Source organism: Aquarana catesbeiana, linkage group LG08 (assembly GCF_042186555.1).
Source record: "Aquarana catesbeiana isolate 2022-GZ linkage group LG08, ASM4218655v1, whole genome shotgun sequence".
In the NCBI taxonomy this organism is placed as follows: domain Eukaryota; kingdom Metazoa; phylum Chordata; class Amphibia; order Anura; family Ranidae; genus Aquarana; species Aquarana catesbeiana.
The window spans coordinates 163,920,693-163,947,921 of NC_133331.1; the positions used below are offsets into that span (position 1 = coordinate 163,920,693).

General features: G+C 42.1%; 1 protein-coding gene across 7 annotated transcripts in view; it reads right to left on the reverse strand.

Annotated features, from left to right (window-relative positions):
• The window catches only part of NDST2 (N-deacetylase and N-sulfotransferase 2), a 255,524-nt gene that overhangs the window by 52,528 nt on the left and 175,767 nt on the right, over positions 1–27,229 (reverse strand). For all 7 annotated transcript variants that reach the window (XM_073596665.1, XM_073596666.1, XM_073596664.1 and 4 more), the window contains 2 exons: positions 5,241–5,328; positions 2,906–3,060 (listed from right to left, as the gene is read on the reverse strand). In XM_073596665.1, coding sequence (XP_073452766.1) covers positions 2,906–3,060; positions 5,241–5,328 — 243 coding nt within the window. The remainder of the gene's footprint in view (positions 1–2,905; positions 3,061–5,240; positions 5,329–27,229) is intronic.

The following is a 27,229-nucleotide window of genomic DNA, read 5'->3' on the forward strand; positions in this document are numbered from 1 at the left end:
GATACCAGCAGACCTGCTTAGCAGATTATTAAGTTCACTCTCACCATTGTCATGACGACACAAAGAAAGGACCAACTACATGAAAGAGACCATTTAAGGTCAGCACAGTAACTCAAATATAAGAGCTTGCAATGTTCAGACTAACAAAAGATTCCAAGCTCAGCCTAAAGCCTGCCATAGACTGTTCAAATCTCAGCCGGTTCAGCAGGGAACAGCCAAGATTTAAATCATGTATGGGCAGGCTGAATGTACCCAAGTTGATTAACTTGGGTACAACCAGCCTATTGGATTTTACATGCGATTGTTGCTAGCAGCTACTGTAGCGGCTATCAATATTCATTGTGTTTTCCTGGCAGGGATGGCTTCCCCCACTGGGAGAACACAATGGCTCTGCAGGAGAGATTCCTCCATCAATATCAACTGTGTTGATGGGGGCATTAAGCAATTTTCTTTCCATCAAACTGTGGTTGCAGGAAAGAAAAATGCTCTATGGCCAGCTTTATAGTTGCTTGGTGGCAGACCTTTATTACTACACAGTAGCATTGGCTTAAGAAAGAAGCTTCACTTGCATGCATGGTCATGGCTCGCTATGGCTGGCCTGGTCTTTATTCCACACAGGCGTCAAAGCCACTGAAACAGAAGGTACCTTTTCACACTACAGACACTATGCATTTACCCAATTTAATTGCCTGAATGTCTATGTTCAGTTTTCTTATCAATCTTTCCAAAATGTCTTGCATGACCTATATTCCACAGAACACTGTAAAGCAAGTCAAGCATTTCTTCTTAGCTATAACAAAATCTCACTCGCCTGAGTACTTCAAATGAAAATATGATGCTTTACTGAAGAAGGCAACAACTGTACTGCATGGGTTGCTAGTTCCTAACCTTTACAATAATCAGCAAATCGTGAAGTAGCATGCTACAAACACAAGTTGTGAAGACATATTTCTCTGTAATGCCCATGTGGTTGATGTGTATGAAGGTGGTTCACAACCTTTCATATCAGATACTAGTTGTTACAGTTTACCCCAATTTGGTAGGTGAACAGTCTGCCAGGCTACAAGGGTCTTAAAAATACAAGATAGATATTAATCGCTTTGATCTGTTGGACCGTAAGAACTTTGCATTGATCACAGGGAGATAGGCACTCATCTATAGTCAGCCAAAGTTAGGAACATCAGTTAGGTTTTTGATGACTTTTTAGATGGGTTACCCAGACTAATTTAAAAAGGTATACAGGGAAACCCAACAATCTTACAAAATGAGGACAGAATTCAAACGGGTGGTTGTTAACACGCTTTGCCAACGTTACATAATCCTCCTTGTTCCCTAATGACAGGAGTTTCTGTCTGTGTTTTATTAAAAAAAGCCTCCTTTGCCATATTTCAGAGCGGTTCCCCACAATCAAGTGACCCGCTGGCTCTCTCCTCTGCCCAGCTAACAGATGCAGTGGGAGAAATTCCCCCCCGCTGATTTCAGCCAGGATGCGAGGAGGGGGAGGGGGAGAGACGGCCGCTCTGAAATACGATAAAGGCGGCATGTTTTTTTTTATAAAAACACATACAGGAGCTCCTGTCATTAGGGAACAAGGAGGATTATGTAAGATTTTAACAGTTATGAGAGCAGCAGGATTTGCGGGGGCGGGAATTGTCACAGGAGCATAGGCAGGGAGGGAGGGGGAGAGAGGACAGAGGAGAGACAGGAGAGCTGCAAAAGAAGGAGGCACGTAAGCTGACCACAGTTCAGGGCTCAGCAGCGTGGTCAGCTTACAGGGGGAGGGCAGAAACTGGCAGGATCAGCCAGGTATTTTCAGGTGATACAGGGGGCCAAATGACACAGCACAAGCACTGGGCTGTATAACATGCTTTAAAAAGGGACAAGATCCATTTTTTTTTTAAATTTTAGGTTAACAAACGCTTTTTACGTCAACAGTGGGGCTTGTGCAATGCTTAGGGGTCTTTACCCCTAGAAGAGAACTGGGTCAATACCTGCTCACAGGGAGATATTATAACATGATGGTAAAGCCTCCCTGTGTGTTAATGAACCCAGATAAACGTCACCATATGGGTTTAGTATAGGTTCATGGCCAACCTAAAGTAGATAACGTACAGATGTAGCACAACATTATTGGATTCTCTTCATATAAATACTGTGGGCAGTTCATTAAAAAGTAAGGAACTAATAGTTCAGAAAAACTGGAGAATTAGCCATTGGAGGCTAATTGGGCTTTTTCTTTTTTCACCTGGGAAACTTAAACAAGAAATTTGATTGCTTGCTACAGGTTCTCTAATTTTGCAAAGAATGCTTTTTTCTTGCATCCCTATGTTATTTATTTTTCTCTTATCAGCCCATTAAAAAAAACTGATTCTACTTTTCAGCACCTGCAAAGCATGCAAATTAATGAAAGATAGTTAGTTGCTATGGGTTGCTGAACCTTAGTAGTAAGGGTCAGACAATGATACGTATACCCAAGCATGAGTGAACTAGGATGAAATTTCTTAAAAAAGGACAACTCAAATCCAGTGACTGAAAATTTGGTTTTTGATTATAGTCACAGTTAAAAAAAAAACAAAAACAAAAAACTAGTATTGTACAAGTCTCCTAGCTCAGAACTTGGTTAGAAGAGAACGTTTTCCATATTGCCTTGGCCCATTTATTTACCACCTAAAAATAATTGAAAAGCAGAACCCTAATAATGAATACCCATACTTCCAAACAATTAGTTTGTGACCTTCCAGGTATGTTGGGGCAGTTGGAGGAGTTCCAGGTATAGCAGTTTCCTATGGGCTTCACTTAGAAGCAGATGGCTATACATGTATGTTTTCTCAGAAATCGTAATATATTCTTAAGCACATGGTAACCCAAAAAAAGATCTAGACTACAGTTATATAAATTATATTACCAAAGCAAACTGCTTGTTGAGTTTCATCTGCTCTGCAAGAACAGTGACATTGTGGAATAAGTGAGGCTGCATGTGACTCCACATATGTGGGAACCACCAGAATTCCTTCCTGTGCATGAGCAGCATGTCATCCCCCTCATCTTCTTCATCTGTGCCTAAAAAAAAAAAAAAAAAAAAAAAAAAAAAAAATATATATATATATATAAAACTATTAATCATCACCATATACAATGCTATGAAAAATATTTGCCCCCTTCTGATTTTTTTTTGCATATTTGTCACACTTAAATTACTCAGATCATTAAACAAATTTTATTATTACACAAAGATAACCCGAGTAAACACAAAACGCAGTTTTTAAATGATGGTTTCATTTATTAAGGCAAAAAAGCTGTCCAAACCTGCCTGGCTTTATGTGAAAAAGTAATTGCCCCCTTAACCTAATAACTGATTGTGCCACCCTTGACGGCCTGTGTAAGGTCATGATACAAGTTCTCAATTGGATTTAAGTCCGGGCTTTGACTAGGCCACTCCAAAACCTAAATTTTGCTTTGTTTTAACCATTTGGAGGTGGACTTGCTGTTGTGTTTCCGATCATTATCCTGCTGCATAACCCAAGTGCACTTGAGCTTGAGGTCACGAACTGATGGCCGGACATTCTCCTTTAGGATTTTCTGGTAGAGTTCAGAATTCATGGTTCCATCAATTATGGTAAGTTGTCCAGGTCCTAAAGCTGCAAAGCAGCCCCAGACCATCACGCTACCACCACGTCTGACTGTTGGTATGATGTTCTTGTTATGAAATGCTGTATTAGTTTTATCCCAGATGTAATGGGACGCACACCTTCCAAAAAGTTAAACTTTTGTCTCATCAGTCCACAGAATATTTGCCTAAGTCTCGGGGATAATCAAGACTTTTTTGGTAAATGTGAGATGAGCCTTTGTGTTTTTTGATCAGCAGTGGCTTTGGCCTTGGAACTCTTCCATGGATGCCATTTTTGCCCAGTCTCTTTCTTATTGTTAAATCGTGAACACGGATCTTACCTGAGGCAAGTGAGGCCTCTTATGACCTCCTGGATGAGTCGTCGTCATGCCCTTGGAGTAATTTTTGGAGGCCGGCCACTCCCAGGGAAGGTTCACCACTGTTCCAAGTCATCTCCATTTGTGGATAATGGCTCTCCCTGTGGTTCACTGGAGTTCCAAAGCCTTAGTGGCTTTGAAACCCTTCTTAGACCGATACATGATTCTAGTCTGTTATTGATTTTTTTTTTTAGAATGTGGAATGATATGTTGCTTTTTGTGATCTGTTAGCGTGCTTCACTTTGTCAGACAGCTTCTATTTATGCGATTTTTTGATTCAACAGGTCCGGGAGTAATCAGGCCTGGGTGTGGCAAGTGAAATTTAACTCCACTTTCCAAAAAATTGGAGTTAATCACCGTTCATTCATGATTCAGCATGGGAGGGGGCAATTTTTCACAAACCAGGCAGGTTTGAACAGCTTTTTTCCCTTAATGATACAATTTAAAAACTGCATCTTGGATTTACTCGGGTTATCTTTGTGTAATATTAAAATTTGTTTGATGATCTGAGTCATTTAAGTGTGAGAAATATGCAAAAAAATAAAAAATTAGGAAGAGGAAAATACTTTTTAACAGCACTGTACCTACACAAATGAGGCCACGTTCAAAATTCCCTCAATATTTTTCCTTTGGTCTTGCTTTTAGTAAGTACTCAATTTACCCCTGCTTGTCATTAAAAAATCTGAAACTTTCCTACACTTCTTAAATGGCTTTATCAGGCAGAATGTTTACCATATATACCAAGGTTTTCTTTACCAAGTATTTTGCCATATAGAGCCAGCCACACAAATCCCAGCATTCAATAGGTCCAATGTGCACTACATCAACATTATTAACATTCTAGGTAAGGGCATAGGTTATAGCTACTGGACCCCACTGAATGGCTTCACAAGATCCCCGTCAATACTCTGATCATTATCAAACATGTTTATTTACAAAAATACACAATGTGAAAATAACAATAAAATGCAAAACGTAATGATGTGCAGGAACTCCTTGGCTATCAAATGTTATTCGGAATGACAACCTTCCGGCACCAACTCCAATAAAACAATACAATACTATGTTCACAGTGCGGCGATCCACTGTTTACTATAAAATCCAGATTGCTAATACTAGACGATCTGACAGGCTTTTCTGCCACATTAAGATTTAGTAGTTCTCAAAAGTTCCCATTTTTAACATTCAAATTAAAGAAGGCAAGGATGCATTCCCCCACTTATAACAAATAAAAATATTTTCAAGAAATGACTTACCTGTGTGGTAGAACTTTCCCGAAAAGCCCAGGTTGAAAGTGAAATTTGGTACTAGTGTTCTTAGCTTGCTCTGGGTATTCAGCAGTGCCTGTGGGAAAAACAGACAGTGATGTCAGCATATTAGAGAGAAGCCAAGGTCTCCCGCTGCATTTGTCAAAAGGCCGATTTATCAAAAAGTAGGACACTCCAATAGTGGAACCATATTCAGGAAAACTGTTTTGCAGGACAGGATTAATGACAAACTAGGTAACAATCCAAAGTCATAGTATGGCTGAGCTACTGGTAGGAATTCTTTTTTCTGTCAACTTTTTTTTTTTTTATTTATAATTCAACCTGTGTGTCAGTTATTACTGCCGATTCCATAAATACAAATCTCATGCAAAACCACCTACTGTCTATTCACGGCTACAACACACATGTATTCTGTCTGCAGAACACATAAGCACTCTGATGATGCTGCTGCACTTTGATTTGCTGAGGAAGGAAGCTACCCAGCTAACAAAGCAAATTATCACTTGATTTCAGTGAAAGCAAGACAACAGATGGAGGTTTTGGGAGCAAACCTTATAAGCTAGAATTGAATCTCTGAAGAGCAAATGAGACCATAAAACTGCAGCGGCTTAAATGTTTTTCTGACAGAACAAGGTTAATAAAATGATAATGCAGTTTACCCAAGTATGGAAATCACTTAACATAACCACCTAAAAAGGAAAGAAAAGTTAGTTTTTTTTACCCTAGGCTTCTACTTCTCAAATTAAAGTAGAGACCACCCATGTCTATAATGCAACAACAAAAATAGGCAATGGTTTTCTATATTGTGAGGAGACCAAAATTTTATGCTTCAAAGATCTGCAGGTAAGACATAAAACTGTATATTTCTTAGGACTCGCTTCACATTGTAACACAGCTGCTGGTTTGCCCTGTGGAGTGCAGTGCCGATGCTCAGATTATAAAGTTCGCACTTTTCACCCCAACTTTATTGGAATGTCACAAAATGGCATTCCATTTGTGTCTTTTCACCACAGCTCTTTGCAATGGGATGTAGGATCAAGACGTGTTGGTGGGAAAAAAGAAATGAATGTTCTACTTCTTTTCACCCCATTACAGCGCAGTATTGTGAACTGAACAAATAGGACATAAGGAAATTTGTCTTGTCCATGCGTTGAAACTTGACCAAGTATGGCTGCCCAGCACAGACCAACACACCTAGAGTGAACGGGCCTACTAGTTTCAACTTCCTAGAAGCAAATTCAAACTCCCTCCATTAGGTCCTATGTAACCTGAATGGACAGAGGAAAAATATGCTGCTTTAAAACATTTCTAGTTTTCTCAGGACTGGAATTAACTGCCAATGTACACCGAGCATACAGTTGCATGGCCCACTAACCTTTCAACATTTTACTTCCACTTTTTGTTATATTTTAATACAGGTGGACAGTCTGGGTTAGAATCTCTGCAGATATCAAAAAATATTTACAGTACTGCGCAAAATATTTGAGTATGTGTGAAAAAAAACGCTGAAAATGAGGATGCTTTTAAAAAAATGCATTAAATAGTTTTCCTTTATCAATTAACCTACAAAGTGCATAAACAGAAAAAAATAAAAATTAATTATTTGTTGGGTATCCTTTGCCTTAAAAACTGAATACATTTTTGCTGGGTCCACTTATACGTATACAAAGTTTAAGGAACTCAGCAGGTAGGTTGTTCCAAAAGTCTTGGAGAACTAACCATAGTTCTTGTGTGTATATAGGTTGTCTCAGTTACTTCTGTCTCTTCATGTAATCCTAAAAAAACCCCAATGATGTTGAGTTCAGGTCGGCCCCACTATCTCTTCCAGGACCCCCTTGTTCTTCCTGAAGACAGTTCTTTATGACTTTGGCTAAGATTCAGAAGATCACCTGGCTTGCTTCTTTAGGAGGGCAACAAAATGATCTTTAAAGTATATTTAGGCTTAACACCGTGTATATTATCTGAAAAATTGCGGTACGAAACCTTGAAATTTGGACAGATCCAGAAGGTGCTCTAAAAAAATTCCCCCATCCAAAAAGCTTTCTAAAGTGTAGGTGTTTGACACTATACAACTGGAATGTAAAAGAACGGTCTATGCTAGACCTCTACTAATGTGCTGTAGTCTCTCAAACCTGCTCCTGTCCACTTCACTCAGTCGTTCCCCAAATCACCTTTTGAACTAGCTGTGGGGTCCAACCACGAGATACTGGAAAAAAAAAATGTTTTATTGGCATCTGTTGAAGGAATCTCATTTCACCTTCTTTCCCAGTGACAAAGGAGAGGAAGTGAGGGGACAGCAATAATGAGAATGAATTGAGTTCTAACCAATTAACTACTATGCCATCCCCACAATCTATAGTTCTGACAGGATGATTGCACTAGAAGGAGGTGGGAACGTAAGGAGAAATTAACAATGGCATTGTACATAGTGGTGTTTTCCACAAATCGTAAATTGTTATTTTCTATTCAATAAGATCTTCATAAGAAAAAAAAATGGATATCGTATATGTAGGGGCTTTCTCTTTAATAAACCATTTACATATGCTTATTTTTTTTTTTTTTTTTTTGGGACTGAAAAAAGGAAATGTTAATTAACTCAAAGGACGGAGGAGGAGAAAGGCTGGCCTATAAAAAGGTTATCCAACACATGCATACTTTTGGAATGAGTCTGTCTCCCTATTGGTACAAACCCAATTAAAGGATTTCATACATCAAACACATCTCTGAGGAAATCCTTATTCTAAGGTCATGTCTTATGAGGTAGCTAAACCTTTTTTAGCAACAAGTCACCATAGCAATTCTGTTTGCTATTCTGTAACCAGAGAGAAACCTAAATTCTCTTTCCCTTCACGTCTCCAGCCAAGAGAAACATCCCTTTGCCAATACCTACTGCATCAACTGACCTAACATCACAAGCAGTTTGTCTCAAACATTGCCTGCACAAGTGTGTCATATACGGGAAGAAAACAAAGCCAAAAGAAACCCTTTTAACGGTAACTGCTTGCACTGCCTGTGCTACTAAAACATTATTTTCCTCACCAACGACTTATACAGGAAGCACCTTCATCCAATTTATAGCATAATGTGCATTAATGCGTGTGCATTGTGAAAAAAAAGACCCCATCATAATTAAAGCCGTTTTTGTTTTGTATAAAGTAGGGAATGTGTAAACCCCCACTCAATTTTTTGGGGGATTTCCTTCACTAAGGAGATAATTGTTTACTTACAGCTTCAGAGATACAACAGGTAGAGAGAGGAAACCTCTCCAAAGCAAGGGAAATCTTCCCGATCAGGTGCATCCATTATAAGATTTCCCTATATGAACAGCTCCATTGCCGGCAATGGGGTGCGACTTGTTATGCGATTGGGAACTGTCAAATCGCACAACAAACCGCACCGGTGTGAACAAGGTCTAATGAAAATCTACACTTTTCAATTCCACACTATTAGGGGCTTCTGTACACAAGTGACCTGTTCCCGTGTTTGAAACCCATGTCAAACATACAGTAGGTCAGCAGATTTCCATTTACCTCAACAGCGTAAATGGGTTCTAAGGCTGCATTTGACCATTTCTCGGTGCAGCATGTATTATTGAGATGTATTTGAGATAAAGGCAAACCAGGTAAAGTGCAGATTTTTGCTGTAGTATGTGTTCAAATACATGCATTTGACTGCTGCTGTGATCAAATGCAAAATCCAGGAATTCCCAGGTACACATGCTCTTATTATATGGTTTATTGCAGGATTAATCCACCCAATACTGAATTACTCTCTTACTTTGTCTCTTGTGTCTCATGGAGAAACATGGAGTTCACCACTACTGACTCCTCTCAAAGCCCAGGTTCTGAGCTGCGGGAATGAAGCCGTACGTGTTCAGCTGAAGTCGCACGATTTCACTCCCGCATGTCGGTCCCGATTTCAGAGACATTTGTGCAGGTTCCTGCACAGATGTCAATCTAAATCTCAGCCCGAAATCGCAAAAATTAGTACAGAAACTACTTTTTGAAATTGGTGCGGCGCCGCAAATGCAGCATCGCACCGATCGCACCCATTGCCGCCGATTTGACATGTCAAATCGTACCAATGTGAACCAGGGCTCTGGGTCCGTTTTGTTACTGACCCTTAGGTTTATTTAAAGTTTATCTCACTCTCCAATTTGGATTTTTCCTGGTGATGGGTGCAGAAAGAGGATGAAGTCACCCCTTCTGTGGTAACTGGTGAAAGTGCAGCATTCATAAAGTGGACTGACCCTAAAAGTATATTTTTCACTTTTGCAGTCAAACTGGGATAACACCACCTAACTGATATTTGTAACAGGTTTTCCTTCAGACAGCAAAACATAAAAAAATATAAAAAAAAATAAAGCCTGCTGCTTCCCTAATTTCTAATAATTCCAGTGCTGATGATACACAGAGATGAAACAAATCTCCCTACATAAGTTTTACTTGTATATCTGCTGTCTTCTCCTTTCTACACTCTTTGGAAAGTGCAGATCATGATAGAATTCTTTCTTCCTCTTTTAGCAGTGGGTGGAGAGTATGCACTTACACTGTGAGTGAGCTGATGGGAGGAAAGGCACGACCCCAACCTCCATATAGGCAGAGGAATGAAGGAACATGCAGAGCTGTAGTCTGAATAGACAAGCTCTCTGCTTATCTACCTGAAAGCTCCCTCCCCAATACAAATTTTTAGCTGCTGTTATCTTGTGTCCGAGAACTTGTCAGAAATGACTCTGCTGATAACAGAGGAATGAAGCACCAGAGAGAAACATCACTTAGAGCTTTGGAGAGAAATAAGTAAACACTACAGATATATGTTTTAGGTCAAATTTCACGAATGGGGTTTACAACCACTTTAATTAATCCTGCAGTACTGTACTGGCAGATAATATTATAGGTGTAAACTAGATCTGAGCATTCTGTCCTGTTAATGAGTGGAGACTTAGCCTGTCCTAAGCCTTTCTATTGGGACAGACTGACTGACATAATTCTTGCATTCAGACTAGGGCTGAAACAACTAATCGATTAATCGACAACTAATCGATTATGAAATTAATCGATTACTATTTTCATAATCGATTAATCGGCCAGTAACATAATGGGGTTAAAAAAAGAACTAAAATGAGCTCTTTATAGTACAAATAGAGCAAATAATCTCTACTGTAAATAAATTAAATAAATACATTTAGTTGGTCTACCTGACCGTGGTTTGGTTTCAACACTTTTTCTACATTTTGTTAGGTTACAGCCTTATTATAAAATGAATTCATTATTTTCCTCATAATTCTACAAACAATACTCCATAATGACAATGTGAAAGAAGTTTGAAATATTTTCAAATTTGTAAAAAAAAAAATGACATGTACATAAGTAATTCACAGCCTTTGCTCAATACTTTGTTGAAGCACCTTTGGCACTAATTACAGCCTCAAGTCTTTTTGAGTACAATTCTACTGGGCCGCTCAAGGACACATGCACAGAGTTCCCGTAACTACTGCTTTGTTATCTTGGTTTCCTCCAGACATGACGCTTGCCATTCAGGCCAAAGAGTTTAATCTTTGCTTCATCAGACCAGAGAATTTAGTTTCTCATGGTCTGAGAGTCCCTCATGTGCCTTTTAAATTCCAGACGGGCTGTCGTGTGCCTTTTACTGAGTGGCAGCTTCCGTCTGGCCACTCTACCATACAGTCCTGATTGGTGGAGTGCTGAAGAGATTGTTCTTCTGGAAGGTTCTCCTCTCTCCACAGAGAGAAAATGGAGCCCTGTTAGAGTGACCATTGGGTTTCTTGGCCACCTCGCTGACTAAGGCCCTTCTCCCAGATTGCTCATTTTGGCCAGGTAGGCCACTCTAGGAAAAGTCCTGGTGGTTCCAAACTTCTTCCATTTACAGATGATGGAGGCCACTGTGCTTTATTTACCCAATATGTGTTTATGTCTTTTTTAATGTATCAATGTTTATAGCAATTTTATAGCACAGGAGTTTATTATTTGAATGAATGATTGATTGTTCACTATTTGGCAGCGCTATCACAACTTTTTTTTCTTTACCAATTGCACTGTGCTCATTGGGACCTTCAGTGCTGCAGAAATTTTTCTGTACCCTTCCCCAGTTCTGTGCTTGGATACAATCCTGTCTGAGGTCTACAGAAAATTCATTGGACTTCATGGCTTGGTTTGTGCTCTGACATGCACTAACTGTGGGACCTTATAAAGACAGGTATTTGCCTTTCCAAATCATGTCCAATCAACTGAATTTACCAGAGGTGGACTCCAATCAAGTTGTAGAAACATCTCAAGGATGATCAGTGGAAAAAAAGATGTACGTGAGCTCAATTTTTGAGTGTCATGGCAAAGGCTGTGAATTACTTAAGTACATGCGATTTTTTTTTTTTTTTTAATTATTTTTAATACATTTTCAAAGATTTCAAACAAACTTCTTTCATTTGGTCATTATGGATTTTGTTTGTAGAATTTTGAGGTAAATAATGAATTTAATCCATTTTGAAATAAGGCTGTAACATAACAAAATGTGGAAACAGTGAAGCGATGTGAATACTTTCTGGATGCACTGTGTATTGGATTGTTAAAATGAACTATTCTTTGTATTGCTGTTACAATGCCGATGTTATAAAATGAAAGCTGTGATCATAGAACTCCTTTAACTGCATTTCAACTTCAGAGAAAAGTCCATTACCCTGTAAACACCAGGAGTATCCAAACGTGTAAGTTTGAGGCTTTTCATACCTATACGTGCATTTTTGAAAGTTTTTTTTTTTTTTTGATGCCTATATAAATTTCCAAACCATATAAAAAATTGAATGCATTTTCACCTAGAACTATCAAAAAAGTTGACATTGTCGTGGTATCTGACTCCTGTAATCCCCTCTACAGGAGAGCTGTTTACATATTTCAAATGTGTATTTAGTGGTTTGTCTAGAAATCAACTTTATGGCAATTTGAGAAAAAAAATTTAACGTGTGTGTATCCTGTAAGCCTGGAACACCAATAGGGTTCCCAAATTTATTATATATATATATATATATATATATATATATATATATATATATATATATATATATATATATATACATACATACACACACACACACACACACACATATAGAGAAAGAGAATTTTTGCCGATACCGAATGGGGCGGGGCCTGGGCGGGGCTCCGCCTCGCCCCTGGTGCCACCTATCAGGGGGGCTTCCTATATCGTAGAAGAAAGGAGAGCTGCCGCCTGTTTCATTACAGCGCCGGGAACATCATAGCTTTCATTTCAATAGCTGTGTGTTCCCCGCTGCGCGCCGTCACATACAGCCCCTCCCCCTTGACCGTGCACTTTGATAGACAGATCACCCGTCCAATGGGACGGTGATCTGATGGCGCACAGCGGGGAATACACAGCTATTGAAATGAAAGCTGTGATGTTCCCGACGCTGTAATCAAACAGGCGGCGGCTCTCCTCTCCTTTCACTGGCTGCAATGGGGACACTGGCTGCACTACTGGGGACATTGGCTGCAATGGGGACACAGGCTGGCTGCATCTGACAGGCACTGGTGAGGCTGCATTGATCTCTTGTATCATGTCCCCAGTCTCTGACCACCTCCTGTACCATGTCCCCAGTCTCTGACCATCTCCTGTACCAGGTCCCCAGTCTCTGACCATCTCCTGTACCAGGTCCCCAGTCTCTGACCATCTCCTGTACCAGGTCCCCAGTCTCTGACCATCTCCTGTACCATGTCCCCAGTCTCTGACCATCTCCTGTACCATGGCCCCAGTCTCTGACCATCTCCTGTACCATGTCCCCAGTCTCTGACCATCTCCTGTACCATGTCCCCAGTCTCTGACCATCTCCTGTACCATGTCCGCAGTCTCTGACCATCTCCTGTACCATGTCCGCAGTCTCTGACCATCTCCTGTACCATGTCCGCAGTCTCTGACCATCTCCTGTACCATGTCCGCAGTCTCTGACCATCTCTTGTACCATGTCCGCAGTCTCTGACCATCTCCTGTACCATGTCCGCAGTCTGACCATCTCCTGTACCATCTCTGCAGTCTCTGACCATCTCCTGTACCATGTCCCCAGTCTCTGACCATCTCCTGTACCATGTCCCCAGTCTCTGACCATCTCCTGTACCATGTCCCCAGTCTCTGACCATCTCCTGTACCATGTCCCCAGTCTCTGACCATCTCCTGTACCATGTCCCCAGTCCCTTACCATCTCCTGTACCATGTCCTCAGTCTCTGACCATCTCCTGTACCATGTCCGCAGTCTCTGACCATCTCCTGTACCATGTCCGCAGTCTCTGACCATCTCCTGTACCATGTCCGCAGTCTCTGACCATCTCTTGTACCATGTCCTCAGTCTCTGACCATCTCTTGTACCATGTCCTCAGTCTCTGACCATCTCCTGTACCATCTCTGCAGTCTTTGACCATCTCCTGTACCATGTTCCCAGTCTCTGACCATCTCCTGTATAAAAATATTTTTAAAAACAGTAATTTTCAGTATCAGTGTTGTTTCGGTTTTCGGGATCAAGGAAGATTTATTTTCGGTATCGGCACCAAAAAACCCATTCGGTGCATCCCTTATATACAGTGGGGACGGAAAGTATTCAGACCCCCTTAAATTTTTCACTCTTTGTTATATTGCAGCCATTTGCTAAAATAATTTAAGTTTATTTTTTTCCTCATTAATGTACACACAGCACCCCATATTGACAGAAAAACACAGAATTGTTGACATTTTTGCGCTGTAATCAAACAGGCGGCGGCTCTCCTCTCCTTTCACTGGCTGCAATGGGGACACTGGCTGCACTACTGGGGACATTGGCTGCAATGGGGACACAGGCTGGCTGCATCTGACAGGCACTGGTGAGGCTGCATTGATCTCTTGTATCATGTCCCCAGTCTCTGACCACCTCCTGTACCATGTCCCCAGTCTCTGACCATCTCCTGTACCAGGTCCCCAGTCTCTGACCATCTCCTGTACCAGGTCCCCAGTCTCTGACCATCTCCTGTACCAGGTCCCCAGTCTCTGACCATCTCCTGTACCATGTCCCCAGTCTCTGACCATCTCCTGTACCATGGCCCTAGTCTCTGACCATCTCCTGTACCATGTCCCCAGTCTCTGACCATCTCCTGTACCATGTCCCCAGTCTCTGACCATCTCCTGTACCATGTCCCCAGTCTCTGACCATCTCCTGTACCATGTCCGCAGTCTCTGACCATCTCCTGTACCATGTCCGCAGTCTCTGACCATCTCCTGTACCATGTCCGCAGTCTCTGACCATCTCCTGTACCATGTCCGCAGTCTCTGACCATCTCTTGTACCATGTCCGCAGTCTCTGACCATCTCCTGTACCATGTCCGCAGTCTGACCATCTCCTGTACCATCTCTGCAGTCTCTGACCATCTCCTGTACCATGTCCCCAGTCTCTGACCATCTCCTGTACCATGTCCCCAGTCTCTGACCATCTCCTGTACCATGTCCTCAGTCTCTGACCATCTCCTGTACCATGTCCGCAGTCTCTGACCATCTCCTGTACCATGTCCCCAGTCCCTTACCATCTCCTGTACCATGTCCTCAGTCTCTGACCATCTCCTGTACCATGTCCGCAGTCTCTGACCATCTCCTGTACCATGTCCGCAGTCTCTGACCATCTCCTGTACCATCTCTGCAGTCTTTGACCATCTCCTGTACCATGTTCCCAGTCTCTGACCATCTCCTGTATAAAAATATTTTTAAAAACAGTAATTTTCAGTATCAGTGTTGTTTCGGTTTTCGGGATCAAGGAAGATTTATTTTCGGTATCGGCACCAAAAAACCCATTCGGTGCATCCCTTATATACAGTGGGGACGGAAAGTATTCAGACCCCCTTAAATTTTTCACTCTTTGTTATATTGCAGCCATTTCCTAAAATAATTTAAGTTTATTTTTTTCCTCATTAATGTACACACAGCACCCCATATTGACAGAAAAACACAGAATTGTTGACATTTTTGCAGATTTATTAAAAAAGAAAAACTGAAATATCACATGGTCCTAAGTATTCAGACCCTTTGCTGTGACACTCATATTTAACTCAGGTGCTGTCCATTTCTTCTGATCATCCTTGAGATGGTTCTACACCTTCATTTGAGTCCAGCTGTGTTTGATTATACTGATTGGACTTGATTAGGAAAGCCACACACCCATCTACATAAGACCTTACAGCTCACAGTGCATGTCAGAACAAATGAGAATCAGGAGGTCAAAGGAACTGCCTGAAGAACTCAGAGACAGAATTGTGGCAAGGCACAGATCTGGCCATGGTTACAAAAAAATTTCTGCTGCACTTAAGGTTCCTAAGAGCACAGTGGCCTCCATAATCCTTTAATGGAAGATGTTTGGGACGACCAGAACCCTTCCTAGAGCTGGCCGTCCGCCCAAACTGAGCTATCAGGGGAGAAGAGCCTTGGTGAGAGAGGTAAAGAAGAACCCAAAGATCACGTTGGCTGAGCTCCAGAGATGCAGTCGGGAGATGGGAGAAAGTTGTAGAAAGTCAACCATCACTGCAGCCCTCCACCAGTCGGGGCTTTATGGCAGAGTGGCCCGACGGAAGCCTCTCCTCAGTGCAAGACACATGAAAGCCTGCATGGAGTTTGCTAAAAAACACCTGAAGGGCTCCAAGATGGTGAGAAATAAGATTCTTTGGTCTGATGAGACCAAGATAGAACTTTTTGGCCTTAATTCTAAGTGGTATGTGTGGCAAAAACCAGGCACTGCTCATAACTTGTCCAATACAGTCCCAACAGTGAAGCATGGTGGTGGCAGCATCATGCTGTGGGGGTGTTTTTCAGCTGCAGGGACAGGACAACTGGTCGGCAATCGAGGGAAAGATGAATGCGGCCAAGTACAGGGATATCCTGGACGAAAACCTTCTCCAGAGTACTCAGGACCTCAGACTGGGCCGAAGGTTTACCCTCTAACAAGACAATGACCCTAAGCACACAGCTAAAATAACAAAGGAGTGGCTTCACAACAACTCCATGACTGTTCTTGAATGGCCTAGCCAGAGCCCTGACTTAAACCATGTATGGGAATTTCGATTGGGAGGTCCCCACCGTATGCATCTAAGTAAATATATGAGATGGCTTTTGTTGTATGTACATAATCAGTCATGCATTTTTCCAATTTGATATGCTAAATGCAGTCTCTTTGCAGCAAACTTATCCTCTGAAGAAGACCCTAATGAAACGGGTAGGAAAGCGTCAGTTTCTGTCATATATTTGACATGTTTGCTATGTAATGCTACGTATATTTCTGTGTTTGCAACATTTGCACTTTTTTGGGTATACCCCTTTTTCAAGCTCATATTTTAACCTTCATGGTAATTTTGTACGTCAATAAAACATTTTTTAATAAAGAATCATTTATTTTTGAATTACTTACTATTCATTCACCTCGCTGTTATAAACCCCTTTGGGGGAATTTTCCCATATTATATTATCCGGGGTGTGCAGCAACTTTATCTCTCCCTATATGTCTTTTTCTTGTGCTGTAGGTGGGAATGTCCTCATCCTAATGTTTGGGGAAGGGCGTGTTGCACAAGGGGGTGGGCAGTGGGTGGAGGGTAAGGAGGGATGATAGTTGGTCCTTGTGACCTTAAAGCCTGGGTACGCACAATAGGCTTCTTGTGTTGTAATTCTTTTCATATAATAAACAGAATTAAAAAAAAAAAAAAAAAAAAAAAAAAAAAAAAAAGATTCCAAGCTGGAGGATGAAAAAAACTATGAAAATTGGAAAACAAACTGAAGTAAACTTCATTCTTTGAAAAAATGTGGCTGAACTGATGAACAGAATGGGCTGGCATGTGTAAAAAGGGCCTAAGAGTTTCCAGGGATGTGTTTTTTCACTCAGGCCTATCAGTCATCATTACGAAGGCTGTGTTCACATATATGCAGGTCCGGTTTTGGTGCAGAGTCCGGTGCGGTTTCCATTCAGTGGTTCAAGTGCCATCAGGTGCGAATTTGACACTAAAATTGCACCTGAACCACACTAAAAATGCACAGGACTCTTAAAATTTGCAGCGCCTAGAATAGCAAGAATAGGATCCTAGTTGCAGCAAACACCAAATGGATCAATCAAAAAAAAAAAAAAACAATTAATAGAATAAAAATCAATATGTGATGCTGCGCTCTAGGTAGTGCCTAAATTGATATCATGCAGAATATCCTTAATAAAATACAGAATATCCTTAATCATACACATAAAATGCCAGAGGGCAAGCAATATAAAGTACAAGTGCTATGAATAGTGACAAAAAGATATATATTACGTGAGAACCAATGTAAGAATAAAATACATATATACAATTTATGAGTGAAGTTCAAAAAAAAAAAAAAAAAAAAAAAGAGTCCTTATAGCAGTATAGCAGCGAGCTGAAATAGTGGCTGCCATAACCAATAGCAGCAAGTGCAAATCCAAAGAAAATTATTAGTGACTTGGTGATATCTTTTAGTGCAAATTACACCTCTGTGCAAGGTGGTCCCTTACCTTACTACCGTAAGGTAATGGCACATGAAAATACCAGAATGGCAAAGGTAATCCAAATTCCTGTCACGGCTAGTAGAGGTTTCCTTTTAGTACCTCGGTGGTGAACAGGAAGGAGAGAGCTCCAGGTCCGATAAAAAGTACAGGAGGGAAGGAGAAATGGATGTCCAAATCATGAAGTATGTTTAAAAAAGTGCGTTTTATTTAAAAAGAAGCGCCGAATGTACTTGCATTTAAAACAGATAAGCAAAACAGCACCACGAGCGGCGAGCTCGCAACCCGACATCACTTCCGGTGCCTATCTGCTCCGACGCGCAGCGTCACAATCACGTGACTTCATCAGTGAACGTGTCGGAGCAGATAGGCACCGGAAGTGACGTCAGGTTGCGAGCTCGGAGGGACCACCTTGTACAGAGGTGTAATTTACACTGAAGATGTCACTAATAATTTTCTTTGGATTTGCACTTACTGCTATTGGTTAAAGCAGCCACTATTTCACCTCACTGCTATAAGGACTCTTTTATATATTATCAAGAACTTCACTCATAAAATGATACATATGTATTTTATTCTTACATTGGTTCTCACAGAATAGAAATCTTTTTGTCACTATTCATAGCACTCGCACTTTATAGTGATTGTCCTCTGGCATTTTATGTGTATGATTAAGGATATTGTGTATGTTATTAAGGATATTCTGTATGATATCAATTTAGGAACTACCTAGAGTGCAACATCACATATTGATTTTTATTCTATTGTTTTTTTGGTTGATCCAGTCGGTGTTTGCTGCAACTAGGATCCTATTCTTGCTATTCTAGGCAGCGCGGGAATACTTTTTTACTTTAGTGTGAAATGTATAGCTTTAGATTTGCAGAAACTCTATCTTCACCTCTTAATACCGGAATGCTCTAAACCGCTTTTTCTATTTAAAAAACAAGCCAGTCCTGGATACATTATGGGCCAATTACACACTTTCAACAATATATGGTTAACAAAAAAATCTTATCCTTTATGTTTTTGTATTAGACTTTATTAGCAGACACAAGAGGCTGTAAAATTACATGTTTATAAGAAAGATCGCTTCAGCTACTAGTATTTAAGCTAAAAGAAGCCCAAGTGCACAAAGACAAGAGGCACCTTTGAAATTGCCATAAGCACGCAGAAAGCCAACACACCATTTTATTATTTTCAGACGCAGAGAGGTGAAAAATCAAAGATTTCTCAATGTGTATCATTGATCCAGAAGCTTGAGTGTATTAAATGGGCTGCAAAATACCCTTCCCTGCCGAGAGCAAAATGTGGGCTGTGGAGAACAAGCAGCAGGGCAATTCATGTGCTTTTTTTTCTACAGACTGGCTTGGAAAATAACTAAACAAGGCACAGATAGCACTTGCTGTGTCCACTCCTCCCATCACATACAGGCTACTTTCCTCTCTTAACTTGTACAAAGTAACAGAACAACAAAGCCACTTGCATGTTCTAAATCAGGTCACTGGAGTCGTCCACATGAATACATAATTAAAAAGAATTCAATCTTAGAAACAGCAGCCTGCAGTGGGCTAACACTGGGCCGCAATCAAGACGGATGAGTGAATGGTGCGAGCGTTCCATTAGATTTTTATTTAGGACACTTAGGAGAAACTGGTTAGTTGCTCTGGACAACAGAAATGGCATTAAAGCCCAACTAACCTTTCAGTTGAAATCAGCTAAATTCTGGGTGCTTTAAAACATGTGCAAAGTCTTGCATTTTTTTTCCTTTAGAAAGCAGCCACAGCCAGAATTGAAAAGCCTGTACAGTCGACCCCCACAAAGTCGCGGTTCAGAGTTTGCGGCCTCAGTCGTTCGTGGATTTTTTTTTCCCAGCCTAGCATTCCCGCATCAGGGCGACCAGTCAGGCGTCTCACGCTCCATGCAGTACAATGGAACCATTCCAATAGGAGCTAATCAAGTCGCTCCGACTTAGAAAAAGGTTCCTGTACTACTTGGGGGCGACTTTGGAGCAGCCTGCATTGACTTTTTTACAGAAGTCGTTTTGCAAGCCGCGCTGAAGTCACGCTGTATGGGACAGCTTCAGAGTCAGATGGGAGTCGGGTGACTTTGAAGCCCCTGTGTGAACCATTTATAGGCATTTTTTTTACCACATCCAAAATTCGCGGATTTTCACAATTTGCGGGTGCTCAAAGAACGTAACCCCCCACAAATTTTGGGGGTCGACTGTACTCCTGCCAGTATGCTGCACAGAAGGTCCCTTGTTCTCAGTGTGGAAGCAGTGTACTCTCAGAAGAGGTCTGGAATGCCCCCTGAGGCATCAGAGCAAGAGCTCTCCAATCAACAGAAAGCAGGAGTTCTGCTGATTGTAGAGCTACATGTCTTATTCAGCAGGGGGGTGTCGGACCTCTCTTTTCAGAGACACCACACCTTCCCCACTGACCACAAGGGTTCTTCTTTGCAGTATGCTAGCAGGGGACAGGATTTTCTACTATGGCTGTGGCTGCTTTCTAAAGAAAAATGTAAGAGCAGGAATGTAGTTTGCAGATTTAAACTGAAAGTCCAATTTGACTTTAATGGTGAAGTTGCCAAAGTTATTTCAAAGGTATCTACTGAAAAAAAAAAATAATAATAATAATTAGGTTTTGAAAAAGAAACTTCAAAGCTGGGAGACATGTTAACCCCACAACGTATAGAAGCATGTCTGGTACTGAACCTGTGGGCATATAAAACGTAATTCCTTATTGATGTGAGGAGTGGCCCCTACACGTCCCAGCATAAAAACAGCTGGAGGATTATCACATTCAGCTGTAAGCTAGTAACGTATCATGCTGATTATCCAATGTGAAGATAAATCTGCTCTAGACTTGTCAGTGATTAAGAATGTTGTGAATCATATGGGCTGGGCTTGTACTTACAAGTAACATATCAATAAACAAAATCATGTCTTGAAGTTGTACAACATGCGAATTTGAGCTTGGGCTGACAATGGTGTGGACTGAACTAATGTAAGCATGTTATGACTTATAGTATTTACTACATGTTGCTACTTATAGGGATTGTAAACCTTTTTTGCACAGAGCAGCCCTAATCCTTTTCTGGGGTTCCCCGCTGTCTTCGGCAAATGCCTTGTTCCTGTGTCTTGCAGACTTAATCCCAAGACATGCTGCCTGCGTCTATAGACAGAGACGATGCAGCTAGATCCTGTGTGAACAAGGGGTAAACAGCAGCGGGAGCCAGTGTATCCCACTGCTATCAATTTGCCCTGTGAGGAGACAGAGAGACCCACTGCTGTTTTAAGGGACAGCGCTGGATTGATATAAGGCTCTGGTAAGCATAAGGCCTCATGCCCACGGACATTTTAAAAAATGAGTTGCAAAGCTAGTATCGACGCCAGGAAAAAAGCGGCGTTAAAAACGTGATTTTTTTTTTTTGCGTTTTGCATTGGCGTCAATACCCGTTTAGCCACGCTAGCTTTCAGCCGCGTTTCTCTGACTCTATTCAAAATCAATGGTTCCCCATGGGAGCCCATTGACTTGAATAGAAGTCTCACCAGAAGTCGGATCAAGATGATCCGACTTGCGGTGTGACTCGTATGCTGAGAATATTGAAGGGGAACCCCGACAAAATTTTACGTGAGGTTCCCCCCAAGATCCATACCAGACCCTTATCCAAGCAAGCAGCCCAGCAGGTCAGGAAAGGCGGGGAAGAGTGAGCGCCCCCCCCCCCCCGACCATACCAGGCCACATGCCCTCAACATGGGGGGGTGGGTGCTTTGGGGCAGAGGGAGCCCCTGCACAGCACCTTGTCCCCATGTTTATGACGACAAGGGTCTCTTCCCGACAACCCTTGCCGATGGTTGTCTGGGTCTGCGGGCGGGGACTTATAGTGATCTGGAAGCCCCCTTTAACAAGGGGCCCCCCAGATCATGGCCCCCCCACCCTAGGTGAATATGGGGTACATCGTACCCCTACCCATTCACCTAAATAAAAAAGTGTCAAAAATAAACACACTACACAGGTTTTTAAAGTATTTTATTAAAGCAGCTTCGGCGCTATCTTTTGCACTTTTGCTGGGTCTTCTCCGCTATCTTCTGCTCTTTTCCTGGGTCTTCTCTTCTATCTTCTGCTGGGTCTTCTCCCTCTATTCTTCTTCCGATGCTGACTCAACGTGATCTCCCAGTGTAATGCTGGTTCCGCCGTGTGCAATGACTTATATTGGCATGGGTCGGGGTCAGACGATGATGCAAGTTAGAGGACATGCTCTAGGTGATGATATCACAAGGGGAGTGTCCTCTAACTTATGTCATCGGGTGGCCCCGCCCCATGCCAATATAAGTCATTGCACATGGCGAAACCAGCATTACACCGGGAGATCTCGTCGAGTCAACATTGGAAGAAGAACAGAGGGAGAAGACCCAGCAAAAAAGCATAAGAGAGGGGAGAAGACCCAGCAAAAAAGCAGAAGAGAGGGGAGAAGACCTGGAGAGGGGAGAAGACCCAGCAAAAGAGCAGAAGATAGCGGAGAGAGAAGAGAAGAGCCAGCGCTGCTTTAATAAAATACTTTAAAAACCTGTGTAGTGTGTTTATTTTTGACACTTTTTTATTTAGGTGAATGGGTAGGGGTACGATGTACACCAATACTCCTTCACCTAGGGTGGGGGGGCCGTGATATGATAGGGCCCCTTGTTAAAGGGGGCTTCCAGATCACTATAAGTCCCCGTCCGCAGACCCCGACAACCACCTGGCAAGGGTTGTCGGGAAGAGACCCTTGTCCTCATCAACATGAGGACAAGGTGCTCTGGGGTTGGGGGACACAGGGGCCCCCTCTGCCCCAAAGCACCCACCCCCCATGTTGAGGGCATGTGGCCTGGTATGGTCCACATGCCCTCGCTCGCCCCTCCCCCTTTCCTGATCTGCCGGGCTGTGTGCTCGGATACGGGTCTGGTATGGATCTTGGGGGGAACCTCACGCAAAATTCGACTTCTGGTGAGACTCCTATTCAAATCAATGGGCTCCCATAGGGAACCATTGATTTTGAATAGAGACAGAGAAAAGTGTAACGGTGCATAACGCTGTGTATACAGCGGTAAGCCCCGTTAAATCACGTTTAACAGCTTTTACTGGCGTCTGCCATTTTTACAGCTCTAGCGCTGGAGCCTCAGTCCTAGGTTTTTTTTGGAGCTTAAAAACGCCTATGTTACTTACAGCTCAAAAACGCCATGGTGGGCATTAGGCCATAGGCTAACATGGAGAGGCGTTTTTAAGCTGCAAAAAACGCTCAAAAAAGTGGCTGCAAAAACGTCCGTGGGCATGAGGCCTAAGAGGGGGACTGTTGGAATGCTTAGCACAGAAGAGATTTTACCCTAATGTAGAGAAAGCATTAAAGTGTTTGTAAACAATCAACATGTAAAACAACCCATTCAATTTAAAATAGAAATCAAAGCCAAATATATATACACACACACACACACACACACACACACACACACACACACACTATAAATACCTTTTTTTGGTGGGGGATAGTATAAAGCTTTTTTTTTTTTTAAATTATTAAAATTAAAAAAATTATAGTTACACCCAAGCATATAAAAGTCCCCCCCCCCAAAAAAAAACCGGAGGCCCCACATATGTAAGTGCACACGTCAGGGCACCTACACCTGAAAACAGATTGCCATACACGTTACATATCGCCGCGCACGCTGGAATGGGAGCAATAATTCTAACACCAGACCTCCTCTAACACTAAACGGATGACCTACAGAGGGGCTTTTTAAAGCGTCACCTATGGAAAATTAAGGGTACTGAAGTTTGTCGTCATTTCACAGGTGCACGCAAATTTATGGTTTCACATGTTGGGTCTCTATTAACTCGGTGCAACCTCGTCTTTTATATTTTACCAAAAATTTGGGTAATTTATTGCTTTTTGTGCCCCCTGAAATTAACTTTAATGTGTTTTTGGGGTGTAACGAGCCCCTCTGCTCGCTCGAATCCACTCTCCCGACACTCCCCTGCAGCTATAGAATCAGACTGCAGATCGCAACATCTGATGGTTCGGTCATCCGATGCTCCGGGACTAGAACTACAGCTATGTGCCGTTCTAATCCAGTTGTGTAGCTCAGAACAAACACCAGGCAGGCTGTATGTAAGTTCAACCAGGAATCTCTTTTATTGAAAAATACAGGCTCTTTTATACAATAAAAGAGGAGGTGTATACCCCCTGCTCATATTACTCTGAACATACACCTGTGACCAGAAACCTAATTAACATGGGCTAATTAACTAATCCCTTTAGACAGCCTAGATGACTCAGACATGACCTTTAGGCCAGACTGGCCGTCTTGTAGCTCAGAAAACCCAATCAACATTATCACAATAGCAGAGTTAATTAACACAAACAACAATGGGGATCTAATGACTCTTAGATCCCATACTAGAGACTTATTTACAATACACATTCTAGCAGGCAACAGACAGACAGGTGGCTGAAATTGACATCAGCATCTCCTAACAGTATTTGTCCCAGCATTATGAATCAGCCACTATTTCTAATATGGCAAATCCAGGGTCCCCAGAGTCTGTGTCCTGGGGGACCAGGACCCGAATCCACAGTAATATCACCTCAAGGGTCCACAGGCATACAGCTCACAAAGAGCACTGTTCCCCCAAATGCCAGGGCCCACGATCGTTGGGCAAGAGGCTAGCATTCAGTCCCCTCCAAAAGTCTCTCTCCCGGCTAGGTATGTCACATGGGGCTACCTTTGGAGTAATATCGTGTGGAACTACCACTATTTTATTCTCTAGGGTGTCTGCTTTAAGAAAATATGTTTTGGGAGTTTTATGTAATCTTCAGGCCTAAACTGATTTTTTTTTTTTTAAACATGTGCAAAAATAAATTGCAAAAACGTCTGGCAGCGAAAGAGTTAAAGAAGAAGTTCACCTTCAGGAACGTGTTACATGTTCTACATGTGAGCTTTGTTAGAAACCAGTTTTTTTTTTTATCTAGCTTTTTTAGTAGTCTCCTAGAAGCAAAGCAAATTTGTGAAACCCTGGCTTATGTGAATTATATGAATGCCCACAGCTTCAGTTCTGGCTTTAACTGCCTTATAGGAATACCCATAATTTTAGCTTTAGCCTAGGGAGGAGATGCAGCCAGCCTTGAAAGCAATAAAAAGGTCATTTTATTCCCGAGATTTGTACAGGGCCAAGCGTGATGTGCAGGATGGAGGATTTAACAAGCATTTTATACCCCTTTTCTTTAATACATTTGGCTCCTCCTCCACATAACGCCATTTAACCCCTTGACGCCGATGTTACACAAATATACGGCCCCACTGAACTGAGTTTTTTGTCATGGGGCTGCATATTTGCATATCTCCCTTCGTGCTGGGAGCGCACCGCACATCGTGCTCCCAGCACCGGGACCGAGGTCTCACCAAGAGCCCCAGGCCTCACACTAATGGTCGGGAACCGGAACGCCAAATTCTGGGTTACCTGATCACTGTGGTAGCCTCCGATTGGCTACCACAGTGACCAGTCACTGTCACCAGTGATAAGTATGTGTAAAAAAAAAAATGAAAAAAAAAAAAAAAAACAGATCAAGGTTTGATCTAGTTCAGTGCCAGGGTTAGTGTTTGGGTCAAGTAAGGTCAATATATTTTGGCAGGATTTTTTAAATTTTTTTAAACTAGTATCAGTGTCTGTGTTTTAGGTAGGACAAAAAAAAAAGCGCAAAATGTGCACTATTGTTTCTGGGCCCTACCAGGGGTTTGAACAACATACACATATGCAGTATCGCTGAGACCATCAGGAGCAAGAGAATTTGTTTTGGATTGTCCTTTGCATAGAATGCATGAGACCCCACTGGGGGGCTTTACCGCTGTTATAGCGGCACTTTTTGGCCACTAGCGGGGAGCTTTTAACCCCCGCTAGCAGCCGAGGAAAGGGTTAATAGCTCCCGTTTTGCGGCGCTTCCGAATCGCTTTGCAGGCAATTTTTGCAGCAGTGTATACTCCGCTCCCGCACTGCCCCAAAGATGCTGCTTTCAGGACTCTTTTTCCCTGTCCTGCAAGCGCACCGCCCCAGTGTGAAAGCACTCAACACACTAGGGTGGCTTGAGGCGCGATTTTAGGTGCTATTTTTAGTGCTAAAACGCCTGAAAAGCGCCCCAGTGTGAAAGGGATCTTAAAGTGGGATTCCGGCCACAAAAAAAAAAAAAATTTAAAGTCAGCAGCTACAAACACTGTAGCTGCTGACTTTAAATAAGTAGACTTACCTGTCCTGGGTGCCCGCGATGTCGGCCGCCTGAGGCCGACCTGTCCCTCGGCTCTCGGGTCCCGACACCGCCATCCTAGGTAAGGGAAACAGGCTTCACTGCCAGTTTCCTACTGCGCACGCGCGAGCGGCGCTGCGATCTGTGAATGGCCCCGTGGTGTTCTGGGAACACACACAGTTCCCAGAAGACAACGGGGCCGCTCACCGAGGAGAAGAACACGCCGCGGAATAGGAAGAGGCAGATTAGGAAGACTGCCTAGCAACAAGGGTTTAGGTAAGTATAATTTTTTTTCCAAAATGTTTTTTTTTTTTAATTTTTAAGGATTTTTGGTGGCATTTCTATTTCCAGTGGCCCTCCACTTTAAGGTGAAAAACCTTGAGACTTTACAATCATTTTAATATATTTATGAATACCAAATGACTTAGTAAAAATAAACAATGTCCTCTGCCTTTTCTTTCCCTGTGTTTTCAAAGATGTTACCACAGATACGGCCCACGGTTTTGCTTACTGTGACTTGAAATCTATAGTTAGCTAGCTGTCATACTGATGACATTGTATTCATTACTCATGAACCGCTAAACCAGAACAAATAAGGAGGAATAATTATGACTTTCTCAACTTATTTGCCATTTACCTGTCCTGGGTCAGTGACTCAAAAATACTAAACCTGTACAGTCAGGCAACCAGCAAATTCAGAATACAGTCCACAAAAGGCAGAAAGGCAAAAGTCCTTATATGACACATGCCCTTTAAATTCTCATACTGCCTGATCAATCAAGGGCAACGTGTTTTAAAAGGAACCTCTTGGGAAAAACACACATAGACCAGACTCCCTCCCTATGCCTACCTTTACCAGCGCTCTGTAAAATACTTCTTACTCCCAGGTGTAAAGGAAGTATGGCAGGATTAAAGCCTCTCCACAATGTAGCCTTTGAGGTCTCCGCAGGAGAATTGCCAGGTCCTAGAGCTGCTACTGTGGATGGCAGATGACACGGAGCATGCAAGTGTGGACAATGCTAGGTGGCAAAGTTGATCTGCACTGGAAGGTGCACAGTAGGATTACATTAAATGTACATGCAATCTCATTCCTACAGGGTTATATGTACCTTAAAGGTGCAACTGATAGAAAAAAAAAAAAAAAAAAAAAAAAAAACGATGTACATTGAGGGAA